At 34.9% G+C, this 23,482-nt stretch overlaps 1 protein-coding gene across 1 annotated transcript; it reads right to left on the bottom strand.

Annotated features, from left to right (window-relative positions):
* Nucleotides 1-3,219: 3,219 nt before the first annotated feature.
* LOC124532625 (chaoptin-like) lies at nt 3,220-8,629 on the bottom strand. The gene is made up of 5 exons (XM_047107615.1): nt 8,393-8,629; nt 7,747-7,968; nt 4,538-7,672; nt 4,211-4,467; nt 3,220-4,047 (listed from the first exon to the last, which is right to left on the bottom strand). Exons 2-5 carry the CDS (start codon nt 7,907-7,909, stop codon nt 3,478-3,480), a joined length of 4,125 nt encoding a protein of 1,374 aa, XP_046963571.1. The 5' UTR covers nt 7,910-7,968; nt 8,393-8,629; the 3' UTR covers nt 3,220-3,477.
* Between the last annotated feature and the right edge of the window lie 14,853 nt (nt 8,630-23,482).

The raw sequence follows: 23,482 nt of genomic DNA, 5'->3' as shown, positions 1-23,482 counted from the left end.
CTTAAATGACAACAAATAAACTTACATTTTTTGGAATTATATGCATGTCACTTTAAAAAAAGCCATCGTTTGTTACATAACATTTGATAAACTTGTTAGACCTCAAATATCCGGAACTTATCATTATGTCATATGATTTCTGTACACTAAATAAAAATATTACTGTAACTGAAGGTATATGTTAAACATTGAAATAGATTGTTTATAAAATAATATATAATTAAATAAGAGAAATAAGTATGCATTAAAATACATAAAGACACATAAGATTATTAATAATTTAGATATTTTATTTCATTATTATAATAACAATGTACGATGTATATGCACCACACTCAGTAGAGAACAGCGACGCAGCGGGGATTTGCAGAGCGGAGTCCCTTCTGACGTAAAGGCAAACGAGTCGGTCTCATCTCCACGGAGCGTCTCATCTCCACGGAGCCGTAGTACCGGAGTAATGTGCCTTAACTTATGTAAAATAAACCAATTAAACAAATTAAGAAAATTAAAAAAAATAACATTAATATGTACCATAGTCTACATACATTCTTGTCATTTATTCCCTGTAAATTATCGACTTGCTTAATAAGCTGCTTTGCAAATAAAAATACTATATACTATATAAATATGTCTGTGGAATAGTAGCTAAAGAAGATTCAGTATTATTCCTTTGCCCGTGTCACAGAGGCTTAAACCTAACAGAGTTATTAGAGCCTCAAATAAAACTTATAAAAGGAAGGATTTAAAAGTTATGTTACTGAATATTTAAAGTAAAAATGAAAAATACACCAGTGATGGGATTATTAAGAGTTAATGTCGAATATTATTGAAGCTTTTAGAATCACTAATTTGTAAGAATAATATTTCACTTCACTAATTCTTACTTTTAATTTTTTTTACTGTTTTCACAGTTGATGTTTCTAGTTAATAATATAAAATCCTATATATAAACATTATTTATCGTTAATATCTATTGTTAGCAATTTTTGTAATATGGCTAGTTAATTAATACTGAATATAATAATCTTGCAATATTCATAGGATATTGGGATAATATTGAATATACCGAATAATCGTTCTCTTACTAGATACTTCCATTATCGGCTTAGTGTCATGTTCATAATCCAAGGCGTCAATAGTAAATGCGTACATTAGCTCATTTCCCAGGGTGTAAGCCTTTAAGTGTCAATTAGGATAAGTGTCTAACACCTATACAACCTTCACCTATATCATGTTATGTTCAATGTTTTAATACTATAAATGTAATTAATAATACATATAATTAAAAATACACAATATGATAACTTTCTGTATTATACGAGTACTTACATAGCGAACGGTTAGCAGGCTTCGCTTTGTGATAAAGGGCAATGCCCCTTTGTGGTAACGCTAATAAAATAAATTATGCCAACATATTATTTATTACTTAAGTTTACTTTTTTTAATTATTTAATTCTAATTTCTCCGAAGTTACATTTCAAATCAAAGTTATTTATTATTAAACATTCATACGCTAAATTATTTATATGAATAATTATTATTATTCATTGTGTATTTTAATAAAGTTGACATGTTTAAAATGTTTCATCGATCTCCATTCAAATGAATATGTTATAAATAATTAATTAAACGAATTAATGTATGATAAATGAATATTTTACAAAAAATCGATGCAAAACTAAACACGTCAACAATCTATTGAAATCAAAATGTCAGTGGACATTCAAATTTTAATTCGAGAAGTATTTTGTTTTTATTAGTGCTTCTACATTGAGTGACTATGGCTATAAAAATATAGTGTACTAGCTGTTCTCTAAAGCAGACTAAAATGCGCGTACGCTCATTGGACAAGGATACTAATGAAGGATAAACATTCGTCGTGCATGAACCCACGTCAGTATCTCGTATTTTTAGGAATTTCCATAAATATTTGTCAATATTATAATTTATAGTTGTGGTTCTCATTGTTTATTGTTTGGTTAAAGATCAAAGATCACACACATCGAGTCTGCGTGAAGTGTAAATCAATGCTGTAAAATATAGCTTTAGCTGATACATCGTCTTAATTTCTGTTTGGCTCCAATGATATGTGCGTCGTCGTCAAACTCGTAGCCATCTTGTAGTGATTATCGATCACGGATCCTTGTTATATATCCTCGGTATATTCCAAACCTTCTCCTCAAAGGGAGAGGGGGCCTTAGCCCCGCAGTAGGAAATTTACAGCCTTTTGATGTTAATGATGATGTTATCATTCCTCATCTTACAACTATTATTTGCATTACTATCATATAAAGTATTCAATGATTATGATATTTTTTTTTTAAACGCAGTTTACGAAATATTTTTTTTTATTATTTTAACATTAAAAAAGTAAGTCAAGAAATAGGTATTTATTACCCACGTTTCCTCTGCATACTATTTTGTTAAATATACAACTCTAAAAAGTTACATCTTTGATGATAAGTAGGACGGCAGCGCACCTGCAAAACCCTCGATGTTGCATGTGTCCATTGGCATCGTAATCACTCTCCATCAGGTAGGGCTTCTTGCTCGATTGCCCCATATAACATAAAAAAGTATGATAAATGTGAAGACCCCCATATCACAAGTTTGATTGAATTCGGAGCAATATTTAATTTTATTAAAAAATTAAAAAATGTACTTATCAAAAGTCTAAATATAAATCCTACAAAATTAAACAATGAAAAAAAAACTCAAAAACGCATTTTGTTTTCATCGAAGTCTGGGGCATAAAAAGCCATTCATCCATCCTATGAATTAATAATGCAATGCAAAAAATCGAGTCGTATTTTTGAAATATACATAAATAACAAAATCGATGAATTAACGATCTTTTATTCAATTTTCATCACCATTCTCTGCTAAGCTCCAAGCTGTTAAGTTTTTAATCCCTCTTGAAATCTAAGTAGATCGATTGATAGTCACGAAGTACATTGAATATGTACCAAGTCCCCACGAACACGCACTCCTGTGCCACATCTGCTTGCTATAGTTGATTCAAGCTAACATGGTTTCTTTATTTCTTTTATTTTAGTCACACACGCACTGACTACTAAACACAAAATACAAGTAATTTTTAATATCAAATGACATTATTTTAAAATGTTAGTTTTATTACCTGTAATATTTTATTTAAATTTGCTTTCTTATTATTAATAATAAATTGATTATTAAATAGCAAGTAAAAGAAACAATACATATGTGATAACAATTTAATAAATATTTTCATCTACTAACTACCAAATTTCTAATAATATCTACAATTATAATCATTAACATTTCTATCTATACATTCTATTATTTATCTATAAAATAAAACTAAGCTTTTCTAATAACTATAGCTCCAACAGTAATCATTTTACAGGATCTATTGTCATAATGTTAAAATCTATCAATATATAACTAAACGATAGTAATTGCGAGTCAAAATTTTAATATTCAAAACTATTCTCAAATTTACTTTATCTTTTCGAAAGATATATTACGATTTTTTGTCATTCCTAATAAGATATTATCAGTGGAGGCCGTCGTTGAATGCTGTAAAATATCTTCTTTACTCTGCAGAGAATGATAGTCATTCATTTCTGACCAAGCTGGATCGGATTTGGCTATTCGTTTTCTTTCTTTAAACTTAGTGTATAATAAAACAGTGACCATGACAAAAAATACTACAAAACCTAAACAACAACCTACAATTAAACCAGTGCGTCTATTTAAAATAGAAGACATTTTAAATCCCTTATTTGATTTAATTTTAATAGTTAAAGGTTTTCTATTCGTATCAAAAGAAACACATTCACTGGCTGGCGATTGCGCGATTATAGAAGCCGCGATGTTGCGTCTCATTTTTGACGTGATGTTGATTAATCCGTGATCTGTTTCATTAATCACTGATATATTCTCTTCATCGATATTTACCATCGTATTTTCATACATGGTTAAAACGCATACAATGTAATTCATATTTGGTAGAAGATTAGTTATAAGGAACGAACTTGAATTTTTATCAACATCTTTCAGTTTTACCTGTAACAATATGAATGGGTAAGTTTTTAAGTAATAATGGGTTTCAAATAAAATTGTATGATTGCTTCATTAGATATGATTCAGGACTTTGTAGCTGATGTGTATTTGAATTTACCATTCGAACAATGGATTAATGATTGAATGTCTATATTATTATACTCACATCAGAGTCTAGGTTTTCATTGTAATACAAAATTTTAAGAGCCTTTATTGCTGTACGATTTCTTATTAGCCATGTTAATAAAATAGAATTATCATTATGTTTGTCAATCGACAATTGAACGATTAAAGGAAAATCGCATTTTTCTTTCGGATAATCTTCATTAAAGCAAATCACTTCGTATGACTTAAATATTTTTGGGTGATCTTGTATCCACGTCCAGGTATTATTCTTTTGACATCGACATACAATTATATTATCTGAAATAGACGCGATGTTAATAACCTTAACTTTCAATGAATATATGACATCATTTTTTGCATTAAATACCTTTTATTAATATATCTTGAATGTGAGTTTCTATCGACGTAAGAAGTTCCAGAGGTATAGTTTGAAGTTTATTGTGTTCCAGATCAATTTGAATTATTTTATTTAAATTATTGAATGCTGTAGCCGATAAATACTTTAAATTATTGAAAGATAGATTTAGTACCGTTAATTCTTTTAAATTGATTAAATGTTCATTAATGATATTTTGTAATTTATTATACGAAAGATCTAAAAGTTTCAGATTACTTAAATCTTCATCGAAAGACTCCATAGATTCTATATTGTTATTAGAAAGACACAATGAATTTAATTTAATTAGACCACGAAAGTTGCTTGTTTTTAAATGAGTAATTCTGTTGAAACTTAAATCTAAACTCTCAAGATAAAATAATTTAGAGAATGGGCTTATCGATAAACGTCGAATCTTATTAAATTGCAAATAAAGATGTTGTAAATTTGTAAATAATTCAAACGTGATATCTTCAATATTTGTAAGATTTGTTAAACTAATGTGTAGTTCGTATAAACTGTCTATAAGGGTACTATTGTCTACTTTTTTTGTTGATGTCCAACTTACCGCTGGATTTTTACTGAGATCTATATTGATCAATGATACCCCTACCTTTTTGTAAGACTGTAAAAAATCGAAGTGCATTATGTTATTGTGTGAGATATTAATGTTTTGAATATTTGGAAAATTATCAAATATAAATTCGGGTAAATTTTCTAGTCTGTTGAAACTAATGTCAAATTGTATTAATTCATTTAGTGTAATTCTTTTACTACACGAAATTGTCAGTATTTCATTCTTACGTAATATTAAAGACTTTAATTTGGTAAGTTTCTCCAAACCACTTATTTCGATTTTCGGTATTAAGTTATCGGCTATATCAAGTGTTTCTATTAAAGTGAAGTTATCCAACATACTGTATGGTATATAATCTAAAAAATTGTTACTAATATTTAATTCAGTAATCGAGTTAAATGAACTGAATAACTTGTCCGGTATTTCACTGATAATATTTTGTGCCATGTTTATTTTAAAGAGATTATTGTTATTAATGAAACTACCTTCTATAATTTTCTCTATATTACAGTGTTCCAGTAAAAGGATTTCTAAAAGTGGAAGATTTAAAAATGTTTCTACAGGTAAATGATCGAGAATGTTATATGATAGTGATAAATACTTTAAGCCCGGGATGTCAAGACACATTAAATCACTAGATTTTAGAGAATTGTTACGAAGGGAAAGATACTTTAAATTGTTTAAGCCTTGAAAAGTACCATTTTCTATTAGTTCGATTTCTGAATTATCTAATAACAAAGAACTTAGGGGCAATCCTTGCTGAAATAGGTTTTTATTAAGAATTTTTAAGGGATTAAAAGATAAATTTATGCTTCTCAGTTTCTTCAACGTATTAAAGGCCATATCAAAAATAAAAACGATTTTATTATTTGAAAGGTCTAAGTCTTCTAATTCGCTTAAACCAAAAAACGTATAAGACGTTATGTTTTTAATTTTATTATGCTGTAAGTCCAAATATCGCGCTGAATTCAATCGTTGAAATGAAAAATCGTCGATAATTAAAAGTTCGTTATGACTCATTTCTAATCGTGTTAGGTATGTTAGGTTAGTGAACGTTGCTTTTGATAAAAATTTTAAGTGATTATTTTTTAAGTTCAATTGATGTAGCCTTCTTTGTGGTCCCAGTACAACATGACTTATGGAAGATAATTGGTTGAATTCGAGGAAAAGTAATGTTAATTGAGAATTTATTTTAGGTAATATATTGTCGATATCTACTATTTTGTTATTGTGTAATGCTATAAATTTAAGATTTGACATTTTCTCGAAAGTCCCAGACTCAATGGAAGTTATTTTATTATGGTTTAAATGAATTTCCTCTAAGTAAATTGAATTGCTAAAAATATTTTTTGCAATATGTTTGAGCTCGTTATTATTAATTCTAAGATCTTTCAGATTTATAAGAGAAACTAATGTGTTATTATTTAAATCACTAAATTTATTATTGTCTAATCTTAATTTTGTTAAATTCTTATTGTTTGACAAAATACTATGTGGCACTTGATTTAAATAGTTAAAATCTATTTGCAACTCTTCTAAATTTTCTAAGTCACTAAAACTCTCACTATTTATAGTATGTATGCAATTTTTATCTAAGTGTATTATACTAATTTTACTAGAATTAAAAAAGGAATCTATTGGCACTTCAAGTATATTATTATGGCTTAAAAATACTCTACTAAGAGACGGCATATTGCAAAGTAAACCATGAATATGATGCAAATGGTTATGGCTTAAATCTATAAATTCAATTTTCTTATTGTTTTGAAAAACATTCGTGTGCAATACTTTGATTCTATTATGACTCAAATCTAATGATTTCAAATTAATAAGTGAATAAAATGCACGATGATGAATGTTAGAAATAAAATTAAAATGAAATGACAACACTTGTAGGGACGGACTAAATTTAAGGCAGTCTTCAGAAATAAATTCAAAATTGTTGGAATCCAAATCTAAATATTCTAAGGACAAAAGATTAGAATTTTCTAAATTTTCTATTGAGTGTATTTCATTCCAAGCTAATTTTAATGTTCGAAGATGTTTTAAATTGGCCAAAGAAATGATTGGGAATGACGTAAGATTGTTTTCACTAAGATCAATTTCAGTGAGTGTCGACTCTAAAGTTATAAATGCAGTATCAGACACGCGCCGAATTATATTTCCTTTAATATTTAATTTTACTAATGGTAGCCCATAAAAACTATAACTTTGAATTTCTTCAATATTGTTTGAAATTAAATCAAGAGACATTAATTTTAGCATGCCGGAGAGTGCTTTTTGTGGTATGAACTTAATTTTGCTGGATACAATGCTTAATGTTTCAAGGCACTTTCTCAGTGGCATAAATGTTTCGTCGTCTATGTCTCTTATATTAGTTCGCGATATGTGTATATGTTTGATACAAGCGCCTTGCGGTATAAAATGTGGTCCCAAAGCTTCTTCGCTGCCGTCGAGATCGTAAATAGAAAAAGAATATACATTTGTTACTCTTTTGAGAGCATTTTTAATATTCTTTATGACTGTGTCTTGACAATCAAGATAAGTAGCTGTAAAACAAATTCATGTATTATCTGATAAATTAAAATCTATCTGTATTAAGTAAATTAAAAAATATTCTTACCATCTTCAAATGTATAACATGAACATTTATTATTCCTTATCAACTCGGTGCACTCCAGGGTATTTTGAGCTCGGTAAATCGGAAGCAAAAAAAGCAACAACGAAATAAATTGGATAATGCCATTTTCATTACTTTTTGCCGCACAACGAAAAATTCTTTTCATAGTTACATTATTATTGCGATGTTTATTTTCATATCTTCGTCGTCCTCATTGCTTGAAATCTGCAATATTAAAAATAAATATAACTTACTTGTATACGAAATCATATAAAAACCTTTTATAATATTTAAAATATATATTAGTTGTTTATTTTTTATATGGCTTTAAATATTACTAGGTATTTAATATTAATTGTAAATGTAATATATACAAGCTATAAAAATAACGCATATGATTCAATATAATATTGTAAAATAGATTTACAATATACTTGATTAATTAACGCACTTTTTTATCAAAATTATGACGTAGTTAGATATCAATAAAGAAATGCTAAGTTTTTATTCTACCTCTGTATGTCACCGATGAAATATCAAAGTTAAATATTATATCAAAACATTTTTCCAAACAGTCGTGTAGACAGACGATCGTTTATTACAAGTCTATATTTATCTTCACTTTATTTACTTGGGAAAAAATGCTTACCTACAAATCCTTCGTGGTTTTGCGCTCCAATTTTAATTAAAAACAAAGTTATCCTTTAGTAGTTAGGGTTCATTTTCCTAACGCAACTTCCGAAGGATCCAACTGCGCCTGTCCTTGAATGTACACCACACGTAACAAGCTCAATTTCAATAGCGGTTAAGTTTTTATCAGTTACAGAGTGGCTGGATGTTTTATCGCGCAACACAGAACGCCTGAGGTCATTAGAAAGCTCGACAGAAGACTGCCGCGGCGGCGCGCGCTGTGTAGGTCAACGCTGTTGTTGCGGCACCCCCGACCCACTATTATTATACTTTTATGACGAATCGGATTTTGGCTGTATACCTATTTTCGTACAAATATGTAAGATTCATCTTGCGGATGTAGCACCTTTGTACTAGCCCAGCTTAATAGCCTATAAAATGTAACGTTATTTCGAAAATAGGGTTACGGTGTAGCAGCGCTGTGCTACGTATATGTACATACGTAGGCAATGTGAGTATTATATATCATATTACTTCTTACAATGTAAGCGGGTTTAATTGTTTTAAAAACCAGGTTTTTTTGCCAACGGAATAATAAATAATATTACTTATAAAATTTCATTTTAAATCAAATATAATATTTTTTCATACGAAACATCATGACAATAAAATAAATTAAAATTAAAAATATATAAATAAACTGTATTTCATATGTAGTAGGCTATTTTTAAATCATGTTTATCGATCTGACTAGTTTATTTCAAGCATGTAACCAAGAGTAAAATGAAGTTTCTTTTTCTTATAGTTTAGTAAATATCCTAATCAAACAATATTTTATTTTTGTAATAGAGCTTGGATATGCTTAAGCATTAAAAATTCTTTCTGCTAGCTGAAGTGACGCAACGAGCTGGAACGCCAACTAAGTGGCACTTGTCGGTACGATTTCGATCCAAATGACGTTAGTCTACATTTAATAATTCATACGACGCGAAAACATTACATAACTTAAGGATATTTATAGATGTATTTATTTATTTAATAACTACTAGGCCCAATATGAAGATTTTAAATAAATAAAAAAAATTAAGATCATATATTTTATTTTTAATATAAATATTTCATAAATAATAAATACCCAACGAAAGATTTACTACTAAAATATATTTCTATGAAATAAATTCACATTTACCTTCTATTTTGTTTTTACTTTTTGTAATTGAAACATGCAGAAAGTGCTTGGATCGTTATGACAGAGAAAAGAGAGCTTATACAGCATTCGTGTTTTCACAGTTTAAGTCTGACGCCGCATCCGTGCAAGCAGTAAATCCGGCCAGGCATTTCAGCCACGCTTTTAGACTACAAATCTAGGTCACAGAAACGCTAGCATTTCATTATCACCTGATAGATTTGACGCTCTTATGAATCTTGTTTCGTGAATGTGGAACTTGATTAAGTCTCGATCGAAAAAAATCTCGGAAACCAAAAATTAAAACTTGCATAAACATGTTTTCAAATTGTATAATTTTTTAAGTGTCTGTATCTATATTAACGTTGAATAACAACTTTTCCTTTTTAGTCTTTTCATTATATCAGTCTTGGATTTCTTTATATTGTTTCACAACAAGAAGTTCAACGGTCGGGTTGTAAACGGTTAATAATAGATGATGGTCAACATGGCTAAGCGGTTTTGACTTTCGATGGACCTTTTTTATGCATGCCTAATCTCAGACAAGGTCGATTCTTATCCCATAAAACCTCTTCGATGATCATACTCGACGCATACTTACGACATATCCATCCGCAGCCATCCCGTAGCGTGCCCGTGACTCCACATTTTTACTACTAACATTCAACTTATACTACAAGAATGCTTTTAAAAACTTTGTTTTTTTCATTAAAATAATGATTATTACTTAAAGTTTTTATAATTAATAATATTTTAAAAATACTTGGCCAAAATGCAAAGTGTTAAAGGAATTTTTAATTTACAAACAAAACCTACACTGTTGGTAACTTTTTCGTAGACAGTTTTACTGGAAAAGTTTTCGTATAAGTGTTTAAATATTCAAATACCCATGAATTATAATGTAATCCTATTACTATTAACAAAATAGAAATATGAATAATAATACAAAATAATAGTAAAATTAAATCAATCGGGTTAGTAATTCTAGCCGAAAATATAAACAAACAAGAACAAAAAGCCGCAACGGTTTTATTTAATTTCAAAACTGACAAAGCAATTTCAATATTTTAACGAAGCGAAAATGTTTAACGTGGTTTTGAAAAACAAATTTGGTTGAATATATTATATTTACGCCTTATCTTTAATGTATTAATACCTTATGTAGTAATATATAAAAAAAAAGTGCGCGCGATAGCCTATCACAGAGGTGGGTGCATCAGACATACAATTACTGTGTTATAGGCTATTTTAGTTTGTTTTTTTTTTTTATTACTTTTTTTTACTTTGATTGTCGTTTGTTTGTTTAAAAATACAACGTTATTAATCCTGTATTAATTGAGTGCCTTCAACAAGGAACTTTTATTAATTCTGGTTAGTAAGAATTAGTTCATCTGCTATTAGCTGATCGGATGATTTTTTAATTTTAATTAATGAGAATATCACGTAATAAAAACGATTGTTTAATATTGTTAGTCCTTGATCCGTTCGTTCCGTTCCAGTGGCTGTTAATTTTGTATGTCGGTTTTGATTACTGAACTGAAGTGAATTTCAACTTTTGATTAATTCCATATATTGAATAGTCAACTGCGTATTTAAATGATCAGTCTGCGCAAATTACAATTAAATATACATACAGTAATTCTTGTGAACCTCTATAAACCTTTCGTAAGTTAGTAATTATAATCTGCATACACATTTATAGAACATAAATTTTGATAATTAGGAAAGGGGTCTGTTATCAAAATTGAATTTATATTATACAATATTATTCCTTTACTAACTGTCGACGGCCCTACGGTGATCCTTAGACTTTGCGCGGAGATGCATCACTTTGTATCTTCCATGGCACTTTTCACGAGAGAATTTCTGAGAAAATATTTGGTTAATCCCGGCCGCTGAATTTCACCTTCAGACATCGCATCTGAATTCCAAATTACGTCCACACCACTCCGATGCCTGGAAATCCACAATAGTGTGATTTTTTAGACATCTTCTATCTTGCACGACCACTTTGCTTGGAACCAGCTTTAAAATAACCTACTCGTTTCTTATATACTGGCAACGCACCTGCAAAACGGGTAACATTTCACAACTTTCAAAATGAAAAAATCAGAAGATACTTTATTCAAGTATGTTTTTTTAAACACTTTTGAATCGTCATTTAACAACTATATCCTTTTTGTTTTTTTAAGCTTTCATTCACTTAGTTTTGTATAATTATTCATTCAAAATATTTTAGGCATAAAAACTGTCGAGCTAGTGACGCAAAAGAGCGAAAATTGTATTACCAACTTAGGCCATTCATGCGCACAGATATTAAATTAAAGTCTTTAATGAAAAAAATGTATGCAACATTCAAAAATCGATTGTAGGTCATTTTGTATATACAAATAACTATATAGTGATGGGAGGCCCTCTAACAATTTTATTTTTCATTTTTCTATATATCCGTTCTTACGTGGTAATTATGATTATATTGTTAGGTATAGTCCGCATGTTTTTATCTTATTATTGCTATAAATATATCATATCGATTGACATATAATAGATTTAGTATAGACAATCGTTGGTCCACAATCATAATTTATAAAACGCTGATGCAGCCTAAGATGCTGCATCAGCGTTGTGTAAGATGTGCCCTTGCTCGGAATGCAAATTCACTCTTGAATTCACTCTAGTTAATTCCTTTCAAGGGCAGTGTTAAGAGTTTTACTGCTGATACTTTTATACGTAATGTACCAAATATCGTTCATACATACAGGATGTTTTCTGTGTCGTAACAAAGTTGTTCTTAGCGTTCTGAAATTGTAAGCCATTTTTAATACATTAAAGAAAATACTCTTTGCCGTTTGCCTTTTATTATGTAACCACATTCCTGTTACAGACTGGCACTATATATAGCATTTAGGTCAATGGGCTTTCTCTTGCAAAGTTTATTTACATAACAATAAGTGCACTGAGATCTGCATCTTAGATCTTATGCCGTTTCACTGCCGTTTATTGTTATTATAATATGCCTTTGATATGAATAAATATGTAGCCCTAATATTTTATTCGTAGAATTTAAAACTCGTTTCATTGAGTCACTAATAACTCATTTATTAACCTAATTGAAAATGTTTATTCAAAGTAGGAGTAATTTTCGTACGGTATGTAAACAGCGGTTGAAAATAAAACCATTTCTGACCTATAAATAGTACATACAGCTCAATTGAAGGCGGAAAAAGTTAAATAAATCAATATTGAATGACTGAACTAGAAATACATTTTGAATGTTTATTCTGTGATGTAATAAGAAAACAATAGGAAAAAAAACTTATATTCAACATGCAACATGATAAGAAAGATCAGCTCTTTATGTTTTAATTACTATAGTATATATATTCGAAAGTATTGTTTGTGTGTCAAGGTCGAACTTAAACGCAACTTCTTGTACGAAATTCTATGTTAATGTAGCAAATACCTGCATCACGGGTTTGTTTTAATTTAATCTTTCCTAAATTGAAAAAAATCCATAAATATAATAGGTGACATAAATTTACGGATTTGTTTGTTCGGACTATACAATGTTAATCAAATAGCTTAATAATCATACACCATTACATAACCAATCTCAAGTTTTTTTTTTATCTTGTAGTAATAAACCATAATTGTTTTAAGTAATTAGTAAAAGCAATAAAAACAGAGTTTAATTGAGATGGCCTACCCCAATTACGGTTTATACTAGCACGAGAATTTTGAAATATTACAAATATAAAGTTTAACATCGAAATTTTCAATTTATTAACCCCTCGTAACCCTATTATAGTTTGTTGATTGTTGAAGTTGACGAGAGTTCCACACGGGTGAACAAAAGTTGATATGTAAGCACTGTCACGGCCTCCGTATTAAGGCTGTACTACGTGGCATAAATTTCCCCAAAGGATTTGTGTATTAAGTGGGGTTTTATTTGTTATGATACGCGCTAAAGGCCTCCCCTTTCAGTCTTTGTCTATTTATGCCAGAATAAATTTTCGGATAATCCTTTTCGATTCGTCATCGAATACGGGTAGATTAGATTACGAAAATCTATCTACCGTGAACGTGACGACGCATTTTATACGGGCATGCATGCTCAATCTGTTTTGAATTTTAGACATGCATTTGTATAATTCAGTATCCGTTTATCCGCGTACTTTAATAAATTATACATCAAATAAAGTCTTTTTATTGTTTACCTTATATTATGGGAACGGATTTATTGAAAACGATATGGTTTTTGTGATTCGAATTAATGTTCCACTTTCTTTTTTGTTTCTGCTGTTTGTAATAACACGTTGAATTGCGTTTTAATTTTATCTTTTAATGTTATAATTAAATCGGTGTATTTAACGGCAGTAAAAAAATGGTAATGACCTGTAAATTCGCAATGATGGGCTATGGCCTTCTCTGCCTTTGAGCAGAAGGTTAGGAACTTATTCCACCACGCTGCTCCGATGCAGGTTGATGGATACTTATGCGGCAGAACTTTTTGAGAACATGAAAATTCAGTGGAGCTTGCGTGGGTTTGAACTCCGTAATCATCGGTTAAGATGCATGCCTTCTAACCACTGGGCCATTTCGGCTCTTACTGTATATAACGAAATATACATGTGTAATATTTGCACTACAAAACGTGCATGTTTTAACCTATTTAGTAAACAGCCAGGGAAATGCATAGCTGCTGGAAGATATATGAACCATTTCTTACATCCCAAATATGCCACCAAAATTGGGAGCTGAGATTTTAAATTGCTAGTGCCTGTAGTTATAATGGCTCACGCACCATTCGAACCAGAATAATACTGTACTATACAGAGAACCACAATAATACTTAGTATTGATGCTTGACTCTAGAATATCTGATGAGGTAGCTACTCTAATGACAACAAGTAAGGTAGTATAGTCGATTTTTCAAATGGTATACAATAATAAGTCAATAGAGGATCTCCGTGTTTTTTCAAAGGAGTTGGAATTTGTCGATGGCAATTTTCTTTAATTTTGTTTATCTTTTTCGTTTCTTTTTCTTATACAGCCGAAGTATCGCTAATTTATCGACCAGAAACTTTTTTCCGCTTTCTAATATAAAAACTTTGTTAAATCACAACAATTTAGTGATTTGCAATCAAGAATTCTCTATATTTTTCTTCATATCTCTAAGTATATGCTGGCTAGAGCTCTTCAATTTTCTATATGTAGCTATCGTCCCTCTCACTGGGACAAAAATCGCCTTACGTTATTAAAATAATATAATTTTAGTTCTACTCATTGAGATTTTTGTAATTATTGGATATTTTTCAAACAACTTAATATTAACAGGGGTTCAAAAATAATCATTTTAAACTAGTTTCTTATATATGCTATCTTAGTATAACATTACTCTGTAAACGAAAGAAGGACAAGCCAAGGTCAGACAAACGTAATTTCACGTTTATTATTTTATATTATCTATCTATATATTATTTTTTAAAGCAGTGCTATCATCGCGCTACTAAAATAGGAAATGTGATTTAACACATTGCTTAAACTATAGTAATATATAAGATATTTTTTTAATTTATGTCTGGAAATAAAGCATTACATTACATATACGTACAATTATATCACAAGGGCGTTTTAATTTATAAAATAAATTTATAAGTAGGTGGCAGCGCTTTGTAGTTTAATCCGTTTTTATACCATTGACATGATAGGCGTGAACGTAATGTTCTTGTATTAAAAATCGCTATTTTAGTTTTAAGCGTGTTGCTGCTCACACTACTACGCTCGCATGTTAGGGGTTGCTCGAAAGGTATTAGGCACAAAATAATACCATTCCTTGGAGTCCAAGTTCGCTTAGGAATTATAATAAATTTTTTTTTTTCATGTTACCTCGTTGAGTGTAAATTTCTTACTGTCACTGGTACTAGTACTGGTGAGCTTGAGTAGAGTATTTGTTTAATTAGAATATAAGAATGCATCCATAGTTGCATACACGACACACATTTACCGTTATTGCTCACTGAATAGGATTAAGTGTAACAAGTTAAGCCGTGACCGTGTAAATAAGTCATGAGCGCTACACGACTTCCTGACACGTTATGATCCTGTTAGTAATTTCATACAGTATTGTTTTATTATACTTTATGTTTTTCTATACATATAACAACAGCCTGTAAATTCCCACTGCTGGGCTAAAGGCCTCCTCTCCCTTTGAGGAGGATGTTTTGGAACATATTCCACCACGCTGTTCCAATGCGGTATATTGGAATACACATGTGGCAGAATTTCTATGAAATTTGTCACATGCAGGTTTCCTCACGATGTTTTCATTCACCGCAGAGCACGAGATAAATTATAAAGACAAATTAAGCACATGAATCAGGGGCGCTTGCCTGGGTTTGAACCCGCAATCATCGGTTAAAATGCACGCGTTCTAACCACTGGGCCATCTCGACTCTTACTATACATATAATATAACATAACAACTATACATATAATAAAATCGTAACTGATTGAAATCCGTACATGGAAGATATTTATTAAAAAATGTTACTGATGTTATTTATTTATACAATAGATCAAATAAATATGATTTTCGTCTGTTTATCTGTTCGTTCGGAATGGATTTTACTGATTTGGATGCGGTTTTCACTGATATACTGTAGTAATCTTGAGGTACATACAGCGTTTGTTTTATTAACATCACGATTTTGTAGAACTAGGGCTGATAAAACTCAAAGCTTTTTAAAGAGTTCTAGTGGTATTAGATCTTCTTTTTGCATTTGAAAATAAATATAAGTACGTAAATATGTACGGCGCAAATGATTGTACGGTTATACCCTGGTTCCTTTTCCAAAACACTTTTCTTTTACTTTCGCTATGTCGCCTGTTAGCTATTGCCATAAAAATCTCTGATTTCATTCCTGACAGCACTACTTGTAACATCGGCTAATGTACATCACACAGTTAGACAGATAGGTACATCAATTACTTTTTAATATTAGAACATTAAATTTTAAATTTAAAACGTCCAGATCTTCCTGGTTTAATTTTTATAATATGACGATGATGTGATGGCAAATCAGTCGTTTAAGTCATTTAAAAAATAAATAATAATAATCTGTCCATATATTTGGGTACTACAATGACCCAGACCAACAACAACGTCGGACAGCGCCAGGCCGAGGAGGAAGCTGCAATGTCAACATGAGCGCAGACTTCAGCTTCCTTCAGACGAATCTCAACCACTGCGCCGGGGCTCAGGATCTACTGCTGCAGTCCATGGCGGAGTGGGGGATCGACCTGGCTGTGGCCTGCGAGCCCTATTACGTTCCTCCCTTAACTCACTGGGTAGGGGACGTGGACGACACCGTGGCAGTCCTCACGAGGAGCGGAACGGGCCCTCCCCTCTCACTCATCGAGAGGGGCTCGGGCTACGCAGTGGTGGGGTGGGGGGAGTACGTCGTCGTAGGGACGTACTTCTCCCCTAACCGCAGCCTGGCTGAGTTCGAGACCTATCTCGGCTTAGTCAGAGCTGCGGTGGCCAGGCAGTCGCCGAAACCGATATTGGTTCTCGGCGACTTAAACGCGAAGTCGCGTGCCTGGGGCAACCCCGCCACGAATCCGCGAGGGAGGGCCGTTCAAGTGTGGGCCCTACTCTCCGACCTGTCCCTTCTCAACAGGGGGCAGGTTCATACCTGCGTGCGCCAGCAGGGGGGTTCCGTGGTGGACGTTTCGTTCGCCTCCCCTGTCGTAGCACGCAGAGTGGTCGACTGGAGAGTGGAGGAGGAGGTGGAGACTCTATCGGATCACCGTTATATCCGATTCGAGATCTCTACCTCGCGGAGGCCGGCGGAACCACAGAGGGTGTCGACCACGCTGCCGAGGTGGTCACTCGGTCAAGTCGACCGAGATATGGTCAAGGAGGCCGCCATTGTGCAGCGGTGGGGTTCCGCAGGGAGGAGGGAGGGTGACAGCTCAGAGGAGCTGGCGGGCCGCATGCGCAGTTCGCTCAAGAAAATCTGCGATGCGGCCATGCCTCGGACCCGGCGCAGGTTACCGCGCCGGCATGTCTATTGGTGGTCGCCTGAAATCACTGTCCTTAGGGCGACTTGCTGCCGGGCGCGTAGGGCCTACGTCCGTTGTCGAAGGCGCAACGGCCTCGACGCGGTTCTGGAGGGTCAGATGCTGGACTCATATCGCCAGCTGAAAAAAGATCTGCAGCTGGCGATAAGGAAGGCTAAGGAGAAGGCCAGGGAGGAGCTTCTGGAGGGTCTCAACCGAGACCCGTGGGGGCGCCCGTACCGCGGTGTGCATGGGAAGTTCCGTCACCGAGACGCTGCCGCCGGAACTCCTCCTGCGCCTGGTCGGAGAACTCTTCCCCCATCCAGGCGAGCATGTCCCTCCACAGATGGCCTCTCGCTCCGTGATTGAAACAGCAGTGGCTCCACCACTGATCACGGAGCGGGAGATGGAGATGGCCCTCGGCCGCTTGAGGGCCAAGAAGACAGCGCCGGGTCCGGACGGGGTTCCAGGGCCTGTTCTGTGCGTTGCCCTGGAATACCTAGACGCAAGGCTTCGGGAGCTGTTCGACGAATGTCTGCGCAGCGGGCAGTTTCCGAAGCCTTGGAAGGAAGGAAAATTGGTGCTGTTGCCGAAGGAAGGTCGGCCGATGGACTCTTCTTCGGCATACAGGCCAATTGTGCTGCTGAACGAGACGGGAAAACTCTTCGAGAAGATCCTCGCAGCCCGTCTCGTTCAACACCTCGAGGAAGTCGGTCCGGGTCTTTCAGAGGCTCAGTACGGATTCAGGGCAGGCCGGTCGACGGTCGATGCCCTGGTCGCCCTGAAGACTCGGACGACGGAGGCGGTGGCCCGGGGACAAGTCGTCCTGGCAGTGTCGCTCGATGTGGCGAACGCCTTCAACATTCTTCCCTTTGAGACAATACGGGAGGCACTCCGATATCATGGGGTGCCATCCTATCTCAGGAGACTGCTGGAGGCGTACCTCCAAGACAGGCAAATCCTCTGGGCGGGGGTCGATGGGAGGCTCGTCCGGTATCGGGTGGGCTGTGGCGTTCCACAGGGGTCGATTCTCGGCCCAATTCTGTGGAACGTCGGTTTCGACTGGCTCCTGCGGGCTCCCGTCCTTCCCGGGATGGGGGTGTTGTGTTACGCTGACGACACCCTCGTCACGGCGATTGGGCGGGACTTCCAGGAGGCGGCTCGCCTCGCTGAAGTCGGAACGGCTCTCACCGTGGACCGCATGGGAATGCTGGGCTTGAGGGTCTCCATATCCAAAACGGAGGCCCTCCTCTTCCACGGTCCACGGAAAGGACCCCCCCGAGGGGCGAGAATCACCGTCCAGGGGACGGCGATCAAGGTGCAGGCCCAGATGAGGTATCTGGGCCTGATTCTGGACGGACGATGGAGTTTCGGGCAGCATTTTGTCCATCTCGGCCCGAGGCTCATCAACGCCGCTGCCGCTCTCGGTCGCCTCCTTCCGAATGTGGGGGGGCCGGGATCCCTATGTCGGCGTCTATGTTCCGGCGTAGTGAGGTCGATGGCGCTGTACGGTGCCCCGATCTGGATAGACGCCCTCACCGCTAAAAATCGGGCCCTACTGCGAAAGCCGCAGAGGGTCATAGCGGTGAGAGGCATCAGAGGGTACCGTACGGTTTCGTGGACTGCGGCGACACTTCTCGCGGGCGATCCGCCCTGGGAGCTCCAGGCGGAGGTGCTCGCGGAAGTGTACCGGTTCCGGGTCGAGGTGAGGGACCGCGGCGACCGTCCAGGGTCAACGGAGATCGGGCGGATCAGGACTCTAGCCCAGCAAGCCCTGATCGTCCGATGGCAGGAGGATCTGGGGTCACCCACAGCAGGCCTGACGACAGTGGAGGCGATCCGTCCCCACTTGAGTCGCTGGGTTGAAAGGAAGCACGGCACACTGTCGTACAGAATGACGCAGGTACTTACCGGGCACGGATGCTTCGGTAAGTACCTGCACGCGATAGCGCGGCGGGAGGAAACACCCTCCTGCCACGAGTGTGGTGTGCCAGTGGACACGGCGTACCACACCCTGTACGAGTGTGCTGCGTGGGGACCCCAGAGGCACATCCTTGCGGCGACTATGGGTGGAGACCTCTCGCTACCGAGCGTTATCAACGCCATGCTCAGTAGCGAGATGTGCTGGTCAGAGATGCGCTCCTTCTGCGAAAGTGTCATGTCGCAGAAGGAAGCCGCGGAGCGGGAGCGGGAAAATAATGCCGCCGCCGACTCGCTCCGCAGAAGACGACCGGGGAGGAGGAAAAGGCGCTACGCGCACCTTCTCCCCCTGCCTCAATAGGCGCCGCAGGGAACAGGGGGGGTCCCAGTACCCCGGGAATTCCCCGTAGGAGTTGGAGGCCCGCATAGGCGGGCCGACCGTCAGGGCGTCACGGTAGCATGCGTAAGCGATCCCGTGGCGTCCGCCGAAAGACGGAGAGGGTACCGCTGGTTTTTTAGTGGGTAAACCCGGCGTACTTGGGCGCACGAGGCGTCCAGGGCTCCGGGGAGTCCCACACCCCCCCCCCCCACTTTCCATCACGTGGGGGAAGCGCGTAAAGCGTTTTTCCAGCGAGAAAAAAAAAAAAAAAAAAAAAAATGGGTACTACAATGACAAATGCAAAGATACACCGAAATATAAACCAAATCACGCGAAAAAAGTCGCAGGCACCATCTAATCATCATTATATAGTAAAACACAAAGTTGCTTTTTACGCGAATAATGGCTTATCTTCGAAGCGAATTTAAGTAATACACTTAAGCATTAATCCTTATCCAAATAAGTACCTTAAATACATTACACATTTAACAAAGATCAAAATGGTTCTTTACAATACGTAATATGAATGCATATTTTATCAAGATTATTTAAATATTTTTCAAACATATGATGTATTAAAAAGTAGTGATATAGCGGTTTGTATTATCTAACGACTGAAAAACTGTGAACGCTGTAAGACATTCTGTAGTAGGTATTACAGTTATTAAATGCGGGATATTTACCATGTATTTTATTTCTATTCGGTGGAGCTCTTATTAAATATCTTAATCATGTAATGCGGAGAAATGAGGAACATATTGTGAGGAAGGCCTTGAGCATGGATGTGGATGGATATAGAGGTAAAGGACGATGGATGGATTGTGTGAAAGACGATATGGTTAGAAATAATGTTATTTGTGAGATGACGTCTGAAAGAGAGGTATGGAAGGAGAAGACATGCTGCGCCGACCCCAAATAAAATTGGGATAAGGGTAGGAGGATGATGATGATCTGTAATATATTTCATATCAGCAATGCACATGTGTGAAACCGAGGCGGATCTCTAGTTAAATATATTATTCAACGATAAAAAAGGTCGAGCTAATTAAGTGGCTTTATATAATATATTTCTGTTAAATAAAGATTCAAAAGCTTACTTGAATAAAGTATATTTTCATTTTATTTTATAAAAAATAATATTTCATTTTAATATTATTTTATTAAAAAAGTGCTGAAAGGATAATATTTAAAGTTCGTCTACCAACAGTGTTATTATTTTTATTTTATACTGACGAATATTGGATATTTTAACAGTTTATGTAAACGAAACTGTAATAAAGTTCCTATTACAAGATACGCACGTATCAAATTAACTGTTTGCTACTAAGGTATAATAACAATAAGCATTATAAAGCTAAGACAACTACGATTGCGCCTGCGTTAAAGTCGAGTCACGTGAGAGGTATAATTCTAGATGGGGTTTATATTCTAAGGCTTGAGAATTCGGTCCGACTTGTCCGCTACTATCGCACCGCGGACGCGCTGCGCTACCAAATGAGTTAACTTTGCTCATTAATAGTCGCGTTATTGCCATTCCCATCATTACCGGAGTGTGTATCCACTTAGATTCTAATAATGGCCACTTGCATTACAATCTTCTTACTTACAAAATCTTTAATGAGTACGCTGTTTGTTATTTAACTGTAATAACGATAAATGTGAAAGTTTGTATGCTGGTCAGACTACTGATTACTAATAAAAGGGCTCTAATGTTCGGATTTTTTTATACTGAATTGTAGTAGCTAGCTTGTGTAATTTTTCAGTTCTATCGGTTGGCTGTAACTGGTGTAAATGCAAGATGTGATCCGCACATTGTACACGTCAAGTAAAAGCATACAAAATGAAGCTCAGCCCTTTTTTCCCTCATATTTATGCATATTCATTTTCGGCGAGGGGTCTTTCAACATTTAGTTTCATGCTCCCCGAATAATTTTCATATGCAGGATCCTTTTGTGTTCTCCTGAAATCTATTTATTGGAAACAGAGCTTGAATCGCTTTGCCCAGAAATGTGTATAATTTTTTCATTCTATAATATATGTAATTCCAAGTAGAGTTATCGCCGTTGTGATATTTATTTTAGATGTAAATATTGTTGAATGTTTAAATTTCTTTCTCACATGTATGTAATATATGACATAAATTTATATAACTTAATTTTTTAAATCATCTGTATATATATATATATATATATAATATATATATATATATATATATATATATATATTGATAATGTCCTTATTGACTGCTTTCGGAAAAGGTTATCAATATCTACTTCAGCTATATATTTTCCTTCAATACAATTCAAAGGCCATCTGATGGAACGACAATTCGCTTAGACTAGACTGACAATACATTCATGATAAACGGTATTAAGTGCAATCCGAGGTATGGGTGTCTATCGCTGCCATTACTGCACGATACAATTTTTTTGCGATAATATCAAAGTAATTTAATTTCGGGTTCAAGGATTTTAATGTAAGGCGTCAAAATCAGCAGTCTTATATGAACGAGCAATTAAAATTTTGTAGCTGACTCGTTGATAAATAAGCCTTTACTATAAATCAATAAAGGAGTCATCAAAAATGTATTCTACCAGGATGTATACGTAATTATGTTTATAATTGTTGTTTTACCCGGGCATCATATATACTTTACGGTCCTTTAAATAATTTAATCACTTAGCAAAATTTTAACAAACTAGATTTCTACTATATTAATACACTTAAAACCTATCAATTATATAACCGCCTTTAAAATTGGCGGATTTAACTTTGACTTGTTTGTAAAAGTATGTATATATATTTTTCTTATTTTAATTTATTATAGAGTAAAAGTAATAACGCCAAATAAGTATCTCTGAATAAATATAACCAGAGCTGATCGTTCTATTTATAAATATCCATCTCTTAAAGGCAAACAACAATATATATAAATAGGCAAAGACAAAACAATTCAGCTTGGCTTTGAAACCTTTTTGTTCTCTGTTTGTCAACTGATTTTTTTTGTTTGCTTTAATGGTATAAAAAAATAAGAGTAGAAAAAATAAACTATGTAGTAAATAATTACCTCGTTCGAATTTCGATATTCGACAATCTTTGTTTTGTGAAATAGATAGATATATCTTTACATAATTTTATTTCGTGTTCAATATTAGGTATATCATAAGCATAATTCAATAATTTACATGTATCACATAAAATTTTTACATTGGAGATTCTGTATTATATTAAATATATGTAGTTTGAAAAGTCTAACTGGATTTATACGGACAGTATTATTCCAATTCTTCTATTTAAAGATAGAACGTACAACTTTCAGAAACAGACGTTTGTGCTAAATTGAATCGATGACCCGCTCACTAACTTATCCATTTGTTTCAGACACTTTTTACATAACATTCCAAGACACGATCACAAACTATTGTTCGGTGAAGTCATTTTGTTAAAACTAATTTCATTGATGACCAATTTACTGTGATCGGTAATCGATTACTTTGGTATATACTTGATCATTGTAATTTGGCTTTCAGCGTATAAGCTAAATAGAACTATTGATCGTT

This window comes from Vanessa cardui, chromosome 9, assembly GCF_905220365.1.
Source record: "Vanessa cardui chromosome 9, ilVanCard2.1, whole genome shotgun sequence".
In the NCBI taxonomy this organism is placed as follows: Eukaryota; Metazoa; Arthropoda; class Insecta; order Lepidoptera; family Nymphalidae; genus Vanessa; species Vanessa cardui.
The sequence above is the reverse complement of the archived record's forward strand: the minus strand, read 5'-3'. Positions and strand labels throughout refer to the sequence as shown.